General features: G+C 41.2%; 1 protein-coding gene across 1 annotated transcript in view; it reads right to left on the bottom strand.

The window, feature by feature from the left end:
* The window catches only part of LOC101717353 (alcohol dehydrogenase class-3), a 28,856-nt gene extending 22,697 nt beyond the window's left edge, over positions 1 to 6,159 (bottom strand). The window contains exons 1-4 of the mRNA XM_004875451.4: positions 6,051 to 6,159; positions 2,816 to 2,917; positions 917 to 1,058; positions 204 to 291 (exon numbers count right to left, since the gene is read on the bottom strand). Of these exons, the coding sequence (XP_004875508.1) occupies positions 204 to 291; positions 917 to 1,058; positions 2,816 to 2,917; positions 6,051 to 6,062 (344 nt within the window). The 5' untranslated portion in view covers positions 6,063 to 6,159. The remainder of the gene's footprint in view (positions 1 to 203; positions 292 to 916; positions 1,059 to 2,815; positions 2,918 to 6,050) is intronic.
* Positions 6,160 to 16,900: the final 10,741 nt, after the last annotated feature.

Raw genomic sequence — 16,900 nt, 5'->3', positions numbered from 1 at the left:
CTTATGAAGCCATTTACAGATCACACTTAATTAAATAAACTACTTAAGTCACACAATAAAATGGGGCTACTACTACAGTGATAGGTTGCTCTGAAGATGGAATAAAATAATTTATGTAACATGCATGGTATAAACTGCCACACAATTTCTTAGTATTGTTAATATGACGTCTTGTTTTAAGAACATAATATAAAGCTACTAACCTTATCTTCTGGCAAAGGTTCGTTTTTGGATTTAAACAAAATTTGCATTCCCCACATTGTGGGATATATAGTGGGATGACAGTATCACCTGGAAAACAAATGCAAAGACATCATCTTGAACAGGTGGCGTGTTTCTAAAAGAACACAGCAGCCCTTGGAAATTCTCAGTCCTGTCAGCTGATGTAGCCCTGCAGAATTAGTAACTTCAAGGTTTAAAACTTTATCTACACAACATCATTCAGACACTGTCGGCCATGCAAAAAGTATGTTGCAAAAGCTTTACATAAATAAAACTCTTAGGGCCAGGATGCAGCTCAGTGGCATGGTGCCTGTCTGGCAACTGCAAGGTCCTGAGTTCAATCCCTGGTACTGGACAACAAAAAAACAAACAAACACTCTTAAAACAGTATCTGGAAGACAAGGAAGTCACGTACTTCAAAATACTGCTTGATTGCCATTAGCTCTAAAAATTCTTAATTTGGCCAAATTGGCTTTGGAAATATACTTAATACAGTTTCAGATGAAGAGTTCCCTACAAAATCAGGAAAACAGTATCCAAATATTTGTGCTGCCCAGAGAAGGAATGAAATCAATCTTGATAACTTTCTTAGGTGATAACTTATTTATAAACAGTGATGTATTTATTAATAAGGCAATTTTCCTACAGTAATTAGCCAAAGTCATCAAATAAGTGATTTAAATATTCTCCTTACCTGCCTTAAGTTTAGTAACTCCCTTGCCAACACTTTCCACAATTCCAGCACCCTCATGTCCCAAGATCACTGGAAAACACCCCTCAGGATCAGCTCCACTCAGGGTATATGCATCAGTATGGCAAACCGCAGTGGCAATGATCTATCAGGATATTAAAGAAAAAGCACTGAAGTATGTGTACATGTACAATTCAGGGGCACAAGTCAAATGAAAGGCATTTTACATTAATACCATATTCTGTTGATTCTAACATATTTCTTTCATATTTTAACTTTTCTAAAATCAGCAAGTATTTATAATCCATGGCATCCTAACAATTAGAATGGTAGCATGTTTCGGTGGTGCTTTGATGCATTTATATACAGTGAAATGGGGCCCATCTATTTTCCTTTTTGGTGAATGTTGGCAAGAGAAGGTAAACAACATGATGTTACGGGCACTGTGTGTTCAGGTGAAAAAAGGCAGACTACCTGTGTGTCAAACACAGCCCACGTCACTGGAGGCTTCTTCATGACTGCTGGGAAATGTGATGCCTAAAAAGGATATTATTTCTGAAATATGCCAGTCTGCTTGAATCCGGGCCAAAACTCAAGAGCATTAAGTGGACTTAACCTTAACCTTCTTAACTTAACCTTCTTTGCCACCACACCTACTCAAGAAACTGCTCTATTCCTTTTTTTTAAATTTATTTTTTATTTTTTTATTTTTGCCCTCTATTCCTATCTCTCTGATTTTAAGTATCTTTTCAAACCACAAAAAGCACAGAAAGGCAAAATCTTGGGAGTGTCCATACATCCTGCTTCTGGCCTGTACAGCCACATACAAGGTAACATTCTCTGCCATATATCAGTAGATTCCCAGGGATGAAAGTTCATCTGAGTGTGCCCCATATAGCTTGCCTCATTATAACCAGGATAAAAATCATCTTCATGGCAAAAGTACCTCAGTTTAATTTCTGAACTTGAAGGAAAACATACAAAATATTGAAAGATTTCAGAATCCTGGACCTGGGTCAAAAAGGACCTTAAGGTCAGGGATTTAGCTCTGTGGTGCCACACCTGCCTTGCAAGCTCAAGGTCTTGAATTTGATACCCGGTGGCGGGAGGGAGAAAGGACCTTAAAAATCATTTGATCCTAGGTTTCTTCACCTGATATGTGAGATCTTTGAGAACATGAACCAGGATGTGTGGTATATGTTTGGAGGTAGAATGGGGGGGGATATACTTACAGTGATAGTAAAAAGAGCTGACTCGTACAATGTTAGGAAAAAACATTATTTAATCGTCACTACTTTAAAGCATTAATTTTATATCAAAATAATTTAAAATGCTAAAAATGGAAGGAATTGTAATATCAAGGTTTTAAAGATCTATCTAGCTGACCACCTTATACTTTGCATCTCTCTCTGGGCACAATGGAAGCTCAGAAGCAATGGAATTGTGAAATCTGTTCTATCTTGGCCTTGAGCACTGGGGACAGTACATTTTAAAGCTCTCTAAGAAAGCAATATTAACAAATTCATTTGTTTATTGTTCTTTTCAAATCTTATTTAAAGTTCCTATCAGCACAACTTTGTTTCTAATGAGACACCATATATTTAAATGTATAGGATCAACAAAAAGAGGATCCTCAAACCCAAATTACAGAAGTTATATTTCAGTAATCCACAGAAATGGCTGCTTAACCTTACACCAAAGCTAAAACTATGGAGAATATTGCTGCAAAGGTAAGGGGGTTAGAGGTGGAAGTTTTGAGTCTAAGGCTCAATGAGTTTCAAAGCTTTCTCTTTGATGTTGTCCTTTAAGGTTTATCCTCTGCAAACCTCAGATCTACTTATCAATCTAGAGACCTAATTGTTCTTTTTTTTTTGGCACCCAGTGCCTTAGATGTACCATTACCTTAATTCGAACTTCATGAGCCTTTGGAGGTGCTACCTCGATCTCCTCTATGGAAAGAGGCTTTCCAGCCTCCCAAGCAACTGCAGCCTTGCATCTGATAACCTAAAATGGGGGAAAAAGAGAGTAAGCTGTTTACCCTCCTAAATTAATAATTGCTCAATGATAAACTTTGTTACTAGTGAATTCTAATTTTAGAAAGTTTATCACAGATTCACAGAGAAATATCTCTAATTGATATGGAGAATTATATAAATAACATATTTTTAAAGGTCGTAGTTGACTACGAGGTCAGCATAAAAGCCTCTTTTGGCTGAAAAGTTTTACTCATCAAACACTTAATGACCCTCTACAATGCAGAAAGAAGAGCAGATTAAAAATGCATATGCCTGGGCCAGGGATTTAGCTCAGTGGTGCTACCGCCTGCCTTGCAAGTGCAAGATCCTGAGTTCAATCCCTGGTACAAATAAATATATATTCCAAGAGAATTCGATTCAGTAGGGCTGGCCTGAGGTCCAAGGAACCATGATTAATACATACCCTATTAAAGTCTTTTCTCAGGATGATTTAAATAGTACTAGTTTAGTCCAAAACTGGTGGTGGGAAGGAAGATATTAATATCAAAATAGGGAAACTTAAAAAAACTGTATCTACCTGTTATAGCTCTGCTATCTTTTACAGTAGCCATTTGCCAAGTGTGGCTACTGTAACAAAAAAATGGCCAGTCTGAACTGAGATATGCTATAAATGTAAACTATACCTAGATTTAGAAGACACAGTAAAAAAGGGGTAAAAATATTTTTAAAATACTGATTACATGTTGAAATAGCATTTTTAATTTACTGAATCATCTAAATGTACTACTAAAATTAACTTCACATGTCCCTTACTTTTTTTTTTTTTTTTGGTACCAGGGATCAAACTCGGGAACTTGTGCTTGCAAGGCAGGCAGCAGAACCATTGAGTTAAATCCCTGGCCCTCCCTTACTTTTTAATGTGACTATCAGAAAATTTAAAATTACATGTGTGACTTGTATCTATGGCATAGAGCTGCCTTAGAGATATAGTCAGTATATCCCTTCACTACCAGAGAATCAAGCATCAGAGGAAGATCTTGATCAGTTCACATAATGCTTATGAAATGTATTGACAGAATAAACGTTGAAAACCACTGGGTCTATAAGAGACAGACTCGAAAATCAATAATTACAAAAAATGTTAACTTAAACAAGTACAAAGTACTATAGAAAGCAAAAAAATGAAGGAAGACATAGTTGACTGGTACTTTTCGAAAAGCATCACTTTTAACCTGGGTACTGAAAGACAAGGATGAGGCAGTTACAAATGGTGATAAAATACAGACAGGGTGATTAGGAAGAATTAATGAGGATAAACTTAAGACTCCCTGTTCTTGGTACAGTGCAGCTTTGCAAAAACAAGCTAGTAGTTATCAAGTTATCAGTGGCAGCAGAATGAAGATTGGAGGAAAAGGAGCAGTGAACTATATATATGAGGTGTTATTGAAAAATACAGTGGGTGAATATTTAAATTAAAAAATATTGAACACTGCTATGGCTGGACATTAAAACCCTCTGTGTGTATGAAATAAACTAGCTGAGAACAAGAAAAATAATTACAGTAAAAAACACATTGCTACTAATCCCCCTCACAATACCATCCCTCACTTTAAACACACATATCCCATCATTCTTGCTACTTTCTGAGTGTCTTTAGTGGCGCTGTCATAGCTGCCTGCACGTCCTAAATCTTTCAAAACAGTGACCTTCAAAGGTCATTCTGACTTTGGAGAAGAGCTAGAAGTTGCACAGTTCTATATCCTGGGAAAAAGGTGGATGAGGACAAATGAGGCTGTTTTTACCAGCCTGTCTTTCAACAGATGACACTAGGCAACTGCATTCATGGTACTTTTAATCACATCTTGTAGAGATTCACAAAAGAGAACTTCAGAATTGCTTCAGAAAGTGGCAAAACCCATGGGATAAGGGTATTTGAAGTGAGGAGTATTCTGACGAGGATTAATGGCAACGTGTCTTCTACTGTAATAACTTTAAAATTTAAACATTCACTGCATATTTTGATCACAGTGTAGATTTAATAAGGAGTGGGCTGACTGGGCAAAAATGCTGGAAATTACCACTTTTAAAATTAAAATGTACATATTAAATCTGACAATATAAAAAATTTATAGACAAATCCAGATTCTAATTTGTATTAGAATCTCTTTTCCTCTCAATGTACAACAGATCTACAAGCAAAATGCCAAAGGATCAAATTTAGAACCTACAATTTAATTTGTAACCTAGAGATTCAAAACAACACGAATAATTCATCCAGAATCTAAATTTAATGCCCCTCTCTTTTTATTCTAAAACAAAAGCCACACTCCAGAAGAAACTCCCTACTTCAGCATTTGAACTATCATGAGTTATACATTCTGAACTTCTCTAGAGATACTTAATAAGGAAAAAAAACTGCATATAAGTATTTATTAGAGATCATAGTTTACCATTTCTTCTAAACTTCAACATTTAAGATGGTATACCTTCTAGTTACTTCTAGTATATTTCTGCCTTTGTTAACAGGCTTTCCAGATTTTGTCACACTGTGACAACTTGGGCTGGAATCCTGACCCGTCTGTCGTACCACAGGACCACTAAGCACAACCAACCAATCAACTTCTTAAGCCTGAGTTTTTAGTCTGTAAAATGGGGATAACTCGCAGAGGTGTTATGTAAGGAGTGAAGGATATAAATCTGTTTATACTATACCTAACAACTCAAAACTATTAAACTATTAAAGAAAGGGGCCTGAGTCTCCCTAAAACACATTCCTTGGAGGCCTACCCAATAAGTAGGCTTAGGCTGTAAGGAACCGCAATTAGGAAACGCAATCAGACCAGGAGTGAGCAGCAGGGTGCAGCTCCACTACCTGCAAGCACGGCCCAGTGGGCTGCCCAAGGCCAAGAGGAGGGCAAAGGACACGCCGGGCCCAGACACCGTCCCACCCCCTCCCCCAGCCAGGAGAAGAGAAAGCAAAGTCCCTGCGCAACAGGGAAGTCCAAACGAAGCTTCTCTTTCTTTTTCTGGCTGAGCTCGCGAGAGGCTCCGTTGAAGAGTCGATAGCAGGATCGCCTCCCAGGCCGAGTCCGCGCGCCTCTGGACAGCAGCCGGGTGCTACCCTCCCTTCCTCGGAGAAGGGCCTCCTCGGCTGGAGATACCTGCTTAGCCATGTCCTCAGCTCCGGTCAGCGCCAGCCGAGCGGAAGAGACGAAAGCCAGGCGGGAGCGACTGGCCCGGCCAAGGCCCCTAGGAGGCAGGGCCGCGAGAGGGGCGGGGCTCTAACCGGTAGTTACGTCAGGCCCAGTCTGGTCTCGGAGGCGAGTGGGTTTTCCGGCGGCTAGAAGGTCGTGCCTTCTGTTTCCTGTGCCTGACTGGCGTGTTTCTTTGCAGAGGCTCTCCCTGTGTAATTTTAGTCCGACCATCGTAGATAAGACTTGAGAGAGGTGCAAGGCAAAGAAACAGGAATTTCACTGGAAGCATGTGAGAAACAGTGAGAGGTCTGCATCAGTTTTGTGTTCCTATCACAGGCAAACGTGGGTGTAGGCTTGGGGACTCAAGTTGTGTAAGCTGCAGCCCCTCGGGGTTCACCGTCAAGAAAATGTTAAAAAGGGAACAGGAGTTTGAGGGGCAGATTCTGGAGACTTCTAAAAGCCCATTGTAGCCGCTCCCGACAGGTACATAGGCCTGGGGCTGGGGCGCTGGGAGTCAGATAACAGAGAACTTTGAAGGGACTGGAAAGGGCGGAACGAGTCTGCAGAGTCACAGCAGAGAGGGAGGACAGAGTGCTGGTTTGCTCTTCTTTCCTGTACAAGGGACTGAACTCGGGGTCTGACGTGTGCTTGGCAAACGCTTCACCCCTGGGCTACATCCCCAACCATTTTTACTTTGAGGCAATGATACAGGAGAAATATAATTGTTAACCTGCTGGATGTCAGATGTGATTAGTCCGTGTCCCCTGAAATCGAAGAATAAATTTCAAGGAACAAGAGAGGTTAAGAGTAGGAAAGGTTTATTGAGAGGTCCTGAGAGACAGGAGGTGTCCCAGGTGTGTTAGGGGAAATTTATACAGCAAAATCACAATGTGGGTACAAGGTGAGTTAAACTGCCATCAACCTATAGGATTCCAAGTATAGCCACTTAGCTACTATTAATTCAATAGGGAAGCCATTCCCTTAGCAAGGGTACAAAGAACAAAGGCATTTTGGGGAAGGGATAGGTCCAGTGCTTTGGTCACCCACCTAGGTGACTGATGCATATCTGGACTTTACTGGACCAGATGATACCAGTCATAGTACAGTCTCAAATTACTGTTTATCTGTCAGGGAGGAATGTTGGCCTTGTCATTGCATCTTTATGTTGAGGCCTGGCCTTCAACAGATGCACCTCCAGACACAATTATGATGTCTTTATTTTTCACTGACTTCCTTGAGAACCCAGTCCCTTTCTGTATATTAATTTTTACTTAACTTAGCTGCCTGTAATAGCAGGGCCTCATTCAGTTGCTCACACTGTCTTTGAATTTGTGATCCTGCTCCTTCAGGCTTTCCAGGTACCTATGGGCCTACACACCAGTTGACTCTTGAACATACTGATTGTGGCAGACACTGAGTTTTGTTAAATGGCCCTACCAGACACACCATTTCCCTTTACTTTTTAGCAGTTTTCAGGTCTCATTTCCTGAGTGCACACCATGAAGAGTTGGTGATTTCAAACATTCTGTCCAAAGTCTTTTTCTCCCCCCACTCTTGCTCTCTTTCATACTACATCCTTTAGCTTCTATTTATATGACGATTTACCAGATCATTTTCTCTGATCTGGTTGTTGCCATAATCTACAGGTTTGTGCTCATAGCTGCCTACTAAATATCTGTATTAAACTATCTTACAGACTTTCATATTCAAGTCATCTAAAACTCATCTTGTGTTTTCTCCTTACAGAGACTTTAATCTGTCTCAGTGTTAATACCACTCACCTACTTGCCCCAGCCAAAAACCTGGGAGTCACAACTACCTCTTTCTCAGTCCCTGCATTCAGTCTGTGACCAAGCCCTAAATCTTTCTTACATCTAGTGCACCTTTTTCACTCCACTGCTGCTGCCATAGTTCAGGCTCTCCTTTCTTACAGGGCTACTGAAAAAGCCTCCCAACTAATTTCCTTGATGCTTGATCTTTAATATGTAATGCACTTCTGATTTCTCCTTGGTGATCTTTCTAAACCACACATTGGTCAATGCCATTTCTCTTCTGGCTCTAAAATTTTTTTGAGTTGTGTTATAAAAAAACAAATGTCGTTCTTTTTTAAAATGTTCAAAGTTTAAGAGATGGATAACATCCCTACTCTAGCTACAGCAGACTGTTACGATCTGACTGGTGGGTTCTCTTGATGCAGAAAGGATTACAAGGTAGAGAGTCAAAAGAAGACTGAACAAAAGATTTTATTGTAGAGGGAAAGCAGCATTTATTGTAAAGTGAAAGCAAAAAGCCCTTAGGCAAATAAACCTTGGAGGGGCCCTAAAAAGGGTTTCCAAAGAGACTTGTCTAGGGTTTTTATACACACAAATAATTATGGTTCAGCCAAATTAACATGAGGTTACAAGCAGGAATGTTTGGCTTAGATGTGGGCTTATAGTAGCTTGGTATATGTAGCAAGCACCATTAATTGTAGCTTTAAACAGCCAGTCTGATGAGGCCTTTGTTTACTGAGCCTCTAGTTATACTGGCCTTGGTCATTGACTTGTCCTTCACTGAATCTTTTTCTTTTTTTTTTTGGTACCGGGGATCAAACTTGGTCTTTGCGCTAGCGCAGCAGGCGGTGAAACCACTGAGCTACATCCCCGGCCCCCTTCACTGAATCTTTCTGACTCTGTTGTTTTTGTTGTTTGTTTTGTTTTTTGAGACAAGGTTTCACTTTGTAGTTTAGGCTGTCCTTTATCTCACTGTGTAACCCAGACTGGCCTTGAACTCATGGCAATCCTCCTGCCTCAGCCTCTTGACTGCTGGGATTACACCATTCTGGGGTTCTGACTCACTCTTTGGCTTTGCCTCCTCCAGGTCCCCTGGTTGTCTATTCCATCTGTGAACCTCCCTTTACCAGTATACTTCTCACACTCCCCTTCCCTCATGGACCATTGTTAACTTTGAGAAATCTTCTCACCGTCCCACAGAGTCCTCAAAGATTACTGTTGGGAGCCTTTTGTTAGGAAAATGACACCCAAACCTTAGAAAACATGACCTAAGCCCAACCACGCCAGCATGGAGGGTTCATGGTTCATTCTCTCCAAATCTCTTGTTATCTCCCTGCTGCAAGATAAATAACCTCATTCTGTTTACATCTCCATCCTTATTTTTCGCTAATTTGCTATATAAATCTCCCACCAACCTTATGGAATAGTCACAGTTCTTTAAAAGGACTCTTTCTTGGTTCCAGGCCTTGTATACACCAGTACTTCTATTTGGAATGCAGTAAACAATACCTAGTAGGGAAAAAAGAAAGAACTTTTGGCAGAAAATTAACTTACTTTTTATATTCTGGGAAGAGACTCTCATTTTTGTAGTACCTTGTTTAACAGAAAGAGGATATCTGGTTTGTGGTTTGATGTGAAAGGAGCTTAGAAGTCATCACTCTGGTGAAAAGCTGAACAAATTGAGAAATTAACAACTGTTGTTAGGCCTATAAGACAGATGAATAGGGAATCACACTTTACAAAAGTAGACACCCATCTGTGCAAGAACAATGACTGGAGTAGGAAAACGTGAATTTAACTGATAAATTGCTGGAGTCTCATTGTGGTTTAGTCTGAGAGTTAGAAATTCCACGGAGACCCAGTTCTTTGGGAGAGCTCCCGCATGTGAGTTTTACTTCTATGAGTTCTCATAGTAGAGATGGGAGAAAAATGGCTTACTGCTTCCTGAAGGGGGAGTAGAAATGTGACCATTTAAAAATATACCAGGACATTCTGTTCTTAAGGTTTGCCTTCCAGAGAAACTTATTTTCCAGGGCCTGCCTTACCATGATTTTTGCTAATACTTAACAAATAGGGAAAAAAGAGGTACCCAATTTCAGCCTCCTCTAATCATCCTGTACCACTAATGGGGCGATGGTGCTTGGCTCTAATTCTAGCACTCTGGGAGGTAAAAAGATTGCAACTTCAAGCCCAGCCTGAGCAATTTAGCAAGACTTTGTCTCAGAATAAAAAAATAGGTAATCAGGGTTGGGGATTTAGTTCAGTGGCACCGCACCTGCCTTGCAAGTGCAAGGTCCTGAGTCCAATCCTCGGTACCCAAAACCAAAACAAAACAAAAAATAGATAATGATTGGAGATGTAGCTCAGTACAAAGGCCCTGGGTTCAGTCCCCAGAACTACAAACAACCGCAACTGACAAAATTCTGAAGTTCACAATCTAGAGGCATAAGCTCATTTAAAGACTGATACCAAATTATAAAATTGTAAAATTCTTCCTCTTCCATTCCTTACCATTATATTGCAGTTCCTTTTACCCAGTATATTAGGTCTGCCTTTCAACAAAAAATTACAAGACATACTAAAAGATAACACACAGTTTGAATGGACAAAGTGAGCATCAAAACCAGATCAAGAAGATGGCAGGGATGAATTAGCAAACCAGGCATTTCGAATAACCATGACTAATAAGGGTAAGGGTTGTAGTGGGAAAAGTAGAGACAACAGATAACAGACAGATAAATAAAAATTTTCTGCTCTGTGAAAGACAATGTAAAGAGAAGCCACAGACTGGAAGAAAATATTTGCAAAAGACATCTGATAAAGGGTTATTATCCAAAAACACACAACTCTTAAAACTTTCTCAACAGTAAGAAAACTGATTATCTGACTTTAAAATGGGCAAAAGATCTGAATACACTCCCGACTAAAGGAATACAAATGACCAATAAACATATGGAAAGATTCAATATCATATTGCTGTTTGTTAAATGCAAATTAAAATGATGAGATCCACTCCATTCTTATTAAAATAAAATTATTACCGGTGCTTAAACAATGTGGTTTAACACTGACAACACCAGATGATGGTGAAGATAGAGAGCAATAGAAATTCATTCATTGCTGGTTGGGCTGCAAAATGATACACCCATTTTGGAAGATAATTTGACCATAGTATTAACACATGATCCATCAGTTGTTCCCAGTATTTTCCCAAATGAGTTATTCACACATGGAGGTGGAAAGGACATATACAGCAAACTGACAACTCTTTTCAAAGAAATAGGTTCCCTGTATTTTGACCCTTTCCTGTGAATTCTTTGTGTTCTGTTATACAAGTCAGATTTAGGAGTTGGGCTAATGCTGGCAGAAACAGGCTCTCAGGCAGAGTAGCCTGGCAGAGCAGTGCAGCCAGAAGGCAGCAAAGCAGTGAAGTAGTGAAGCAGCAGCAGCAACAGCTGCCTGACTTTATATTTCATCCAAGCTACCTGCACTTTAGATGGTGCCACCCACACCCAGGTTGGTGCACCTTTAATCCCAGCATCACATCCTTAATCCCAGCATCATACATCCTAATCTTGCCACCTCAAGTCCCACCAAGACCACATGAGGCTTTAAGGGGGACATCTGGATATAACCATAAAAATTATACTTTGTATATCTGCAGACTGTCAATCTCCATAATGCCAAGGAGCTTTCCATGCCAATGAAAACATTTTCTCTTGACTCTCTGATGAAAATATCACTGACAGATTTGAAGAGCATTTGAGGACCTTGCTGAATAGCAATCCTATTTCCTCATTCTGTAAATCCAGTTTCCTCATATTCACCATTATCCCTCATTTTCTTTAGACCTGTTATTACTGTCAGACTAAGCAATGAGGGGCAGTTATGAAGTTAAATGTGGAAAAAAGGTTAAATGCCAAAATATATTTTAAAAGTACATATTGATAAAAATTTGATAAATTCATATAATCTGTGGATGCAAGGGAAGCAGAGAAGAATGTAATTTTAGATCAGGTTGAATTTATCACTGAGGATGCCCTTACTAGAAATTTTTTATTTGTTGTACTCGCTCTAATAGGAAAGAATGGTTAAGATTGTTTGTAGATAGAATCTCAAGCTCAAAAATGATCCATGCTGAACAAAGTTTAGATGCCAGATAGTTATTCCTTAGACAATGCAATGAATACAACAACTAAATGTTGGAGACCTGCTTCCCTAACCCTTTTTCTACATTTTATGAGAGGCCTCACAAAATAAACTCTTTGCTAAGGTATTTGGAAATCCATTGTTGAGGGGGAGGTTGTGGGTTGGAGGGGGATGTTGCACTCAAGAAGGGCTTCCTAATTTCAGCCAGAATACCAGATACTAGTGTGGTAAGGTGTCCCGGCCCACGGGTAAGTCAACGGAGACCCTAGAGGGGGAGCGAGAATGACAAAGGACAGGGGACACGAGAGATGGAGACAAGACAGGTTTCTGATCAAGTCTCGTTTATTGCGGAAGCTGCTTCAACATATATACTGTAGGGCTAGAGGGGAGGAGCAAGAGGAGGGCACTGGGGCTACTTCCTTGTTGCCGGGTAGACTTGCAGCAGGCTTAGACATGCCCGTAAAAGGCACTCAAGAGTTCTAGCGGGGGGGGGGGCAAGGCCCCCCACAGGTCCTCCCTTTAAAATTATAATTTTAGAAAGGCTTCAGGAGAGCCAGGCCTGCGGGGGCTGAGCCTGTCTTGGGTCAGAGCAACATACGTGTCTGCACCGTGCACCTTACCCGTCATCGGTTAACCAGAGAATCAAGGCTCTGGCACCTGTCTTAGGTGGCGCACGAGGGCTCTCTCATTGCATGGCACGCTTGCTCAGTTGCCCGTCATTGGCTTGCCAGCCCACTCACCAGGCGGGGCGAGAACACTTCTCCATGGCAAGGACCTAGTCAACGGTCCGACATTCGTCCTGGTCAGCCATTGCCAGTCTATTATAGTAGACCTGTATGGGCACTTTTTATTGCCTCTATCTGGGCTCTAAGAAAGGCCATGATTTTGTTATAAAGTATGGGCCCCAAAGAAATGAGCAGGAGTAGACCCAATAAGGGTCCTAGCAAAGGGAGGAGATAAGGGAGGAAACCACTGAGGCCAGTCCAGAGGGGATTTTGAGTGAATTCTTGTCGTCTGTTTAGATCTTCTTGAAGTTCGCGAATTTTTCCCCTGACGATCCCAGATTTATTGGCATAGAAACAACAATATTCATTTAGGGCTATGCAAATCCCTCCTTGTTCCGCCATGAGGAGGTCCAAGCCCCTTCTATTTCGAAGGACCACCTCAGCCAAAGAATCGATCTGATCTTGAATATCTGTAAGAGTGTTAGAGAGAGCTTGAACATCATTAATCAACTGGTTGGATAATTTGGCATAGGAGTGTAACGCCACTCCGATGCCAGCAGAGCCAGTGGCAAGGGCGCCGGACACCCCTAACCCTACGAGCAAGGGGACCAGTGAGATGGCCCTTTTATGTCACCCGGCGATATAGTCAAAGCTGGGCAAGGGCACTGGCTCATCTCCAGGAATGAGGGAGATGTCCGGGAGGACAGCCACCACCACGCACAGCCCAGTCCAATTAATGGGGAGGGAGGTGAATGCCAAGCTCCCTCCACAGACGAGCACGTGACCCAGGGCAGGGCAAATGGTAGTAGGGCCATTAAGCACTACCGAGCAGAGAGAGAAACTTTGGACTCCAACACGTATATCGAAGCTATTGTTGTGCCCTGAATTTAGATAACAAACTGAGGCATTAAACTGTACTGGTTGGACCCTGAAAGGCAGAGAAAAACTGCAATTGTAACTAGAACTGTTGGCATAGTCGATTTGGTCGACAACTGGCAAGGCGAGGGGCAGGGGTGTGCCAAAGGTCAAGCATAGCCAACAATCTGCAGCAAACGCTGGGTTAGATGTATTGATCAAATGATAAGTGGCCTCTAGGACACTCAGGGTTTGGGCGTCAGGGTCTGGGCCTCGAGGTTTAGGAAGGGCCAGTGGATGATAATTTAGGGAGGGGTACATCTCTTGGATGATAGTCTCGAGCTGTTTTTGCACTCGCTCTTCCCTGAGCTGATCTGAAGACCCACCACCATCAGATATATGGATTGGGGCCTGTGGCGGCCAGCAGACATCTTTACCGAGACCGCCGTTGCAGGAGGCTTGGCCAAATTTAGGATATCCAGTGGAGCTGGGAAAGTCCCAGTCACCTCCGACAGAGCCCCTGTAAGTTCTTCGTAGAACAGCAGTTAGATATATTTTTCCATCGGAGTATGTACATTGTTGGGCTTCAGTGTAACAGGTAGAATGCATCTCTGCGGCCATGACACAACCAACAGGGCATGGCCCTGGTTTGCCATTGACTGTTGGTATAATTTTAGGCTTAGTGACACAATTCCATTTTTGGTTATATCCTCCCGTTAGCGCGGCCTCATAAACTAAGTAGGCAATCTTGTCGCCACAATCAGTACTATGAGTGTAACTTGTGGGTGCAGCCCCTCCAGAACCCCCAGCACAGTCACAGGGGTTACCATACAGGGCAATGAGCAATTGTTCTTTGTTAACTGGTTGAAATCCACTTTTTGTTGTCGGTGCCAGGAACAGCAACAGACCATGCAACAGAATCAGGGATGTCATCTTCTTAACCTGTAAGCAAAATTTTGTCCTGCGATGTAAGCAAGGCTGGGCTGTAAATAAAAGAGTTAGGCTAACCTGATTAAGCTTTTGAAGATAACCAATGTGGGCATATTACAATAACATATTTAGGACTTAACCAATGTAAACGTTTTGTAATAACATATTCAGTGCTTAAATATCAAGGATAACCAATGTAATCAATTTATGACATATTTAGATAATATTCGTTATGATGTGTCTCCTATAGGATTATCATATAAAATTTACTAGGGGGTCCCTTTAATGAATTAAGACCAGAAGAATCATTTTCTGGGTGGCCACTTCTATATTCATCAAAGGGAGTTCCCATAGTCTCTAATCATTCTGACAAGCAATTAAGAATATATATAATTTGACTATTGTATGTAGGTGACAATACACATCACTTTTATAAAATAGATCTCAGTGGCACTTTGATCAATTAGCAACCTGGGAAGGAAGGGAAAGAATTATTGAGCTCAACTGTACGAACATAAACAACAAACAACAGACAAACACATGAGACAGTTTATAAAATTTGGGTGTACTCAAATATATTTGGCCAAATTGAATTATACTGTTCTCTTTATGATTATTAGATCATAATTGTAGACATCATTGTTAACTGGTTGAAATTGAACAATGTTAGGTCATCGGCATCATCAACACGCTTATCAACTTGTTTTACTAAGCGTTCTGGAAGCCACCTGACTGACTTCATTTCCTTGGAGTAAACACACACTGACCCTCGGCCCCAGATGAGTACGGGGTCAGGCCGATGCCATGAGTGGTCCAGGGAGTCTCTCCACATCACAGAGGCAAATTGTTTTTGCATCTCTGGTTGCCAGAAACGGTTGGCTGCAGATAATCCTTTAGCATCCAAATTTAAGAAGTTAAGAATAAATAGTGCATGTGATATTAGGTTTCTGGGTGACCCCTTGATAGGGTACCATTCCCCCCTTTTTATTTTATCCAATGTAATTTTGAGTGTGAGGTTGGCTCTTTCTATAATGCCTTGTCCTTGTGGATTATATGGGATTCCCGTTATGCGTGTTATATCTAATTGCTTGCAAAACTTCGAGAAGCCAGAACTGGTATAGCCTGGACCATTGTCTGTCTTAATTTGCTGTGGACATCCAAGTACTGAGAAGGCAACTAGAAGGTGGGCAATTACATGTTTAGTAGCTTCCCCGGATTGTAGGGTGGCAAATACAAATCCACTATATGTATCAATGTTGACATGTATATATTTAAGATTTCCAAATTCAGGGTAATGTGTGACATCTATTTGCCATAGGGCATTTGGAATTAAGCCACGAGGATTAACTCCCAGATGAGGTGTGGGAAGATGAAGGGTGCACGTAGGGCAGGTTTTAACAATTTGTCTAGCTTGTTCTCTAGTAAGTTTATACATAAGGTGAAGCGTGCGAGGATTAAGGTGATGTAATTGGTGTGCCTTCTGTGCCTGGTCAATCTGAATGGAGGTATCAATACTTAGTGAGTAGGCAAAAGCCTGAGGTCTTGTGGCCAGATCTGCTAACCGGTTGCCTTCTGAAAGTGGGCCAGGTAGGTTAGAGTGGGCATGAAGGTGCCCAATAAAAAAAGGCTGGGATCTTTTTCTGATTAGATCTTGTAATTGAATAAAAAGACCACCAGTTTGAAAAGCGTGTTTTATCAATCCACATGTCTCCAATAGGGGAATGGATTGGGTAATGTAAGCACTGTCAGTAAAAAGATTAAAGGCATGTTCAGGGAATGCAGAAAAGACCGCTATGACTGCATGTAGCTCGGTTATTTGGGCTGAAGAACAGCTGGTTTGGAATTGGACAATGTTATTGTCCCACACATAGGCAGCTATCCCGGTGGAAGAACCATCTGTAAAGACTAATAGGGCTTTTGCTAGAGGAGAACAAGAAGTGATTTTGGGGAAAATGAACTGTCTATTGGCAAAATCAATAAGTTTGTTTGGAGGATAGTGATTGTCTATTAAGCCTGAATAAGAAGCGAGAGCAACTGGCCAGGAGTCAGTAGTCTGCATAAGCCAATCGATTTGATCTTTAGGGTAGGGTTGGATAATAATATCAGGTTCTTTTCCAAAATACATTCTTCCATGGTCTCTGCCTAAGATAACCAGGTCTGCAACTGCAACATAATAGGGATAGAAGACCCGTTTAGGGGAAATCAGGAGATGAACCCACATAAGGGGTGCTGTTTGCCAGAAAACAGCAGTGGGAGAGAGAGAGGTTTTGCAGATAATATACTGCAAAGGAGAATTATAATCTATAAAGGTAATTGTTTGGTTTTGGGTAGCTTGTTCTACAGTGCTAATGGCTTTACGCCCCTCAGCGGTAAGCTCCCGAGGTGA

Source organism: Heterocephalus glaber, unplaced genomic scaffold (assembly GCF_053883595.1).
Source record: "Heterocephalus glaber isolate CG9 unplaced genomic scaffold, H.glaber_assembly_v1.0 deba00001454, whole genome shotgun sequence".
NCBI classification, from domain to species: domain Eukaryota; kingdom Metazoa; phylum Chordata; class Mammalia; order Rodentia; family Bathyergidae; genus Heterocephalus; species Heterocephalus glaber.
Note: the sequence above shows the minus strand (reverse complement) of the source record. Positions and strands in the feature narration are given on the sequence as shown.